At 35.7% G+C, this 5,380-nt stretch overlaps 1 protein-coding gene across 1 annotated transcript; it reads left to right on the top strand.

The window, feature by feature from the left end:
• Nucleotides 1-755: 755 nt before the first annotated feature.
• On the top strand, nt 756-2,804 carry LOC124912456. The gene is made up of 4 exons (XM_047453084.1): nt 756-1,070; nt 1,126-1,197; nt 1,254-2,109; nt 2,728-2,804. Exons 1-4 carry the CDS (start codon nt 756-758, stop codon nt 2,802-2,804), a joined length of 1,320 nt encoding a protein of 439 aa, XP_047309040.1.
• Nucleotides 2,805-5,380: the final 2,576 nt, after the last annotated feature.

Below are 5,380 nucleotides of genomic sequence, written 5' to 3'. Positions count from 1 at the left end.
ATATTTTATTTTTTTTATAATATTTATTTGTATTATTTAATTTAAATTATTTAATTTAATTTTATATATTATATTTATAAAATTAAATAATTTGGAAAAATGGGAATATGACCTAGATTCAATAATTTTTATATTAGATAAAATAATTTTTATATTGAATAAAATAATATTATAAATATATATATATATATATATATATATATATATATATTTAAAAGAGAATAATTTATTTTTATTTATAAATTCAAAACTAAATTATTTTTAAGATAAATAAAGTTATATAATTGGTTCTATAATAATAATAATAATAATAATAATAATAATAATAATAATAATAATAATAATAATAATAATAATAATAATTAAGGAGTCTTGAGTTGTTAAAGAGCCTTTTGGATTGTCCAAGACTCTTAATCTTATCTAGTAAATGAGACTCTTCATGTCTCTTAGTTTAATGTTTAAGTTATGCTTTACTTTATTTAAGTTTTGTAATCGTGTTATTTTTATCAAGTTCAATAGACAGATTTTCATTAAGGTGATTTTCATTCTCTAAATTTTCTATTCACTTTCTAATATATTTCTTCACGGTTCGATCATCGAAGTCCTGATTGTGACTTCGTTACATGGTATCAGAGTTTTGGTAACATTGTTGAAGAAGGTATCGTTATTATTCGATATGGAAAGTGGTGGTCGTGTAGCTGGACTCAGTTTGAAGTTGTTAATCCAGTCAAACTACCGGATATGAAAAAACCTATATGGAATTGTACCTAGTTGGGGAAGATTTGTGGGACATCGTCGTAGACGATGATGATGTAGCTTTTGAGGATGTTGCTGAAAATGCAGAAGCATCGAAGAAGCGGAAGAGACTCAACGCGAAGGCAGAATTTATGTTGAAGAGGTCAATCTCCCACAATCTGTTTGAGCACATCATCGGTTGTGGATCTGCTCGTGAGATCTGGGAAACGCTTGATCATCTTTTCAATAAGAAGAACGAGGCTCGTCTCCAGATGCTTGAAAATGAGTTGGCAGCCGCAACGCAAATCAGATTTGTCTCAGAGTTCTTTCTTAAGGTAAAGAACATATGCTCATAATTTTTTTTATTGAACCTAGATGAGAAAATCTCAGAGGCTTGAACAAAGAGACATATTGTTCGAGGACTTTGACCTGAATATACACCATTCATCACATCGATTCAAGGTTGGGCTCAACAATCTTCACTCGAGGAGTTTGAAAATCTCTTGTTATCTCAAGAGTCGTTGGCCGCACAAATGGCTGGAACGAGTATAAAGGAGGAGTCGAACAATGCGTTCTTCGTGAAGAAATCGAGTTGGAAAAAGAGAAAGTCGAAGAAGGAGGAAACATGTCAGGATTCTTCAAATATCCCTAAAAAGCCCCTTAAGTGTTTCAGGTACGGCAAGAATGGACACTTTAAGAGAGATTGTCGAGTAAATTTGAATGGAAATTTCGTTGGTTCAAATCTCGGAGAAAAGTCTGATCAACGTGTTGAGGAGGACTGGGATAAGGCTTTTCATGTCGATGTGACGACTTCGAAGGAAAAGAAAACAGAGGCTTCTCATGGTAAACAGGAGATCGATCAAAGGTGGATCGTCGATTCAGGGTGCGGACATCATGTTACTGGAGATGATTCGGTGTTATCGTCGAGTCGAGTTCATAATGGGGGTGGTGGCATTGTCACGACAGATAACTCGGTTCACGAAGTTAAAAAGGAAGGATCGGTTGTCATTGAAAGCGACAAAGGAGAATCTATTACTCTAAAGAATGTCTACCACTTCCCAAGAATTCAGAAGAATCTCTTCTCGATTGCAAATGCTGTAGACGCTGGAAATCTGGTGTTGTTCGGTCCACATGATGTGAAGTTCTTAAGGAACGTGAAAGAAATCAAGGCGAATGTGGTTCATACTAGAACTCGGGTAAATGATCTCTTTGCCCTTTCAGCTTCAAATTCGTATATAGAAAAAGTGAACGACAAAAGCACCTCTTTTCTATGGCATGCAAGACTTGGGTATGTCAATATGACTAAGCTCAGTGTTATGTCTCGAAAGAAACTTGTCGAAGGTCTACCTGAAGATCTGAGAATTGAAGAGGGCAGTGTGTGTGAATGATGTCAATATGGGAAGGCTCGTCGACTTCCATTCGACAACTCTATATCGAGAAGTAAGGGTCTTTTGGATCGAGTTCATAGTGACTTGATGGGACCAACTCGAACTGCCTCATACTCGGGAAGTAAATATATGTTGTTGTTTGTGAATGATTTCTCCAGGTTCACTTGGGTGTACTTTGTGAAAGAGAAGTCTGAAGTGTTCTCTAAATTTCTCGAGTTCAAGGAGACGGTAGAAGGAGAACAAGAAAGGAAAATTCGAGTATTGCGGACAGATAATGGTGGGGAATTTTGTTCAAAAGAGTTTGAATTGTTTTGTAGGCAAAATGGCATAAAAAGAGAACTCTCCTGTCCCGAGACCTCACAACAGAATGGGATAGCCAAAAGGAAGATTCGACACCTTACAGAGACTTGTAAGTCTTGGCTGCATATGAAAAATATACCAAGGCAGTTATGGGCAGAAGGCATGAGTTGTGCTGCTCATGTCATCAATCGAGTTCCACTTAGCCCAAATGAGTTCAAATCTCAATTCGAGATGCTTTTTGGTTTTAAGACAAATGTTAAATATTTTAGAGTTTTTGGATCTACTTGTTATGTCCATATTCCAGACTCAAGAAGGAGCAAATTGGATGTGAAGGCAGTCAAATACGTGTTTGTCGGCTATGACCAGAGAAGGAAAGGGTGACGGTGTATGGATCCATCAACCCACAAATGCACTGTGTCGAGAGATGTTATTTTCGACGAAATTTCTTCGTACTATATGAAGGATGTTGAAGAAACTATTCAGACTGATCTTCCCATTCGCACGTCTACGGGAAGCTCCTATAGTAGTAATAATAGTGACAGGGGGAGCCTTGACTTAGCTCAAGATACTTTAGTCGATGAAGGAGCCAAAGGTGAAAGGTTACCAAGAAGTCCACATCAAGAAGAATCAAGTCAACAACAGGATGGGGAATCTCGACCAAAAAGGAGCATTGTAAGGCCCTGTCGATTCAGGGATGATAATTTTGTAACAACCTTTTCTTGTTTCTTGGCAAACGCAATAGACGACGAGAAACCCACTTCTTATAATAAAGCAAAAAATGTCAAGGAATGGGTGGCAGCAATGGAGGAGGAAATGCATGCTCTCAAAAAGAATGAGACATGGGACGTTGTTTCGAAGTCTCTTGATACTCAAGCAGTCACATGTAAGTGGGTGTATCGAATCAAGCGAAAGGCTGATGGAAGCATAAATCGATACAAAGCTAGATTGGTCGCTCGAGGATTCTCACAGAAATATGGAGAAGATTACGAGGAGACATTCAACCCAGTTGCGAAGATGACGTCAATTCGCATTGTGTTAGCCTTAGCAGCAAGTTCTCGATGGAAGTTGTGGCAATTGGATGTCAAGAATACATTTCTCTACGGAGAACTTGATCGTCCAATATATATGGAACAACCACCTGGATTCGAGAAGATTGATGGTCCCTAGTTGGTCTGTAGACTTAAGAAGGCACTATATGGATTAAAGCAAGTCCCGCGTGCTTGGTATGGAAAGATTATAGAATATCTTCAATTTTGTGGGTATAAAGCTTCAGAATCCGACTCAAGTCTATTTATAAAGAAAAATCATGGACAGATGGTGGTGGTGCTTCTTTATGTGGATGACATAATCTTGACGGGCAGTAACTATGATGAGGTTGCTCGTCTACAAGATGAGCTCTCACTTCGTTTTGAGATAAAGAAGCTTGGTGAACTTGGAACTTTCCTTGGTCTACAAATCGAAAATTTCGATAAAGGGTTGTTTGTATCGCAGATCAACTACGCAAAGAAGTTGGTAGAAAATTTTGGTATGACTGATGGAAAAAAGAGTTATACTCCTCTCGACGTAAATCCTAGACTTAGTCGAGACGAAGGAACATGTCTACCAAATCCTCGTCCTTATTGTGCTCTTGTGGGAAGTTTGATTTATCTGACTATAACAAGGCCTGACATTTCTTATGTAGTTGGAGTGGTGAGTCGATACATGCAGGAGCCAAGGAAATCACACCTCGAAGAAGCGAATAAAATTTTGAAGTATATTAATACCTCACTAGATATTGGTCTACTATATGAGAAAGATGCGAAATTTGTCTTGCAAGGATATGCAGATGCTGACTTTGCTGGAGATCGAGACGATCGAAGGTCCACATCTGAGTTTGTTTTTCTTTGTGGAAACACTAGCATATCTTGGAGTAGTAGGAAACAAGGATCGATATCCTTGTCTACAACAGAAGTAGAATACAAAGCATCAACTCACGCAGCACATGAGTGCATATGGCTTCGTAGACTCTGGGAGAATTTTTATGTCAAGTTTGATCATCCAGTTCCTATACATGGAGATAATTTGAGTGTTATTAAATTGATTTCAAATCATGTGTTTCATGCGAGAACAAAACACACTGAGTTTGAACATCACTTTATTCGTGAAAAAGTACTAGAGGGAATCATTGAGATGGTTGCAGTAAAGAGTTAAGACAATGTTGTTGATATCTTCAATAAAGCACTTCCTAAAGGTCCTTTCGAAGATCTACGATCTAAGTTGGGACTAGTTTATCGGACATCACTTTAAGGGGGAGTGTTAGAAATTAAAGTAATAATAATAATAATAATTAAGGAGTCTTGGGTTGTTAAAGAAGATTGTCCAAGACTCTTGATCTTATCTAGTAAATGAGACTCTTCATGTCTCTTAGTTTAATGTTTAAGTTATGCTTTACTTTATTTAAGTTTTGTAATCGTGTTATTTTCATCAAGTTTAATAGACAGATTTTCATTAAGGTTATTTTCATTCTTTAATTTTTTTATTCACTTTCTAATATATTTCTTCACGGTTCGATCATCGAAGTCCTGATTGTGACTTCGTTACAATAATAATATTCATATTTATTAATTTTATACTTAATTTTATATATAATAATATGTACCTAATTTATTTTATACTTAATTATTCGGAGGAGATGGTCATGGCCTCGTTGGCATAAAAAAGTTAAGAAACAATACTTTATCCACCATAAATAAATTCCAAAGTGTGAAAAAATGAAATTTAAGAAACAAGTTCACTTCACTATAATGTAATAGAGGTGATAACCAAATCAATTGTATCTATGATTGTATCACCAATATATAATTTTTACATAATTAATATAATAAGAACTATTTGACCTTAAATATTATACTTTTAATAATTTTATTAACATTAATACCTTATTCTTGATAAAGAAATTAATTTTTATACGCTATAAT

Source organism: Impatiens glandulifera, chromosome 1, assembly GCF_907164915.1.
Source record: "Impatiens glandulifera chromosome 1, dImpGla2.1, whole genome shotgun sequence".
Taxonomy (NCBI): domain Eukaryota; kingdom Viridiplantae; phylum Streptophyta; class Magnoliopsida; order Ericales; family Balsaminaceae; genus Impatiens; species Impatiens glandulifera.
Note: the sequence above shows the minus strand (reverse complement) of the source record. Positions and strands in the feature narration are given on the sequence as shown.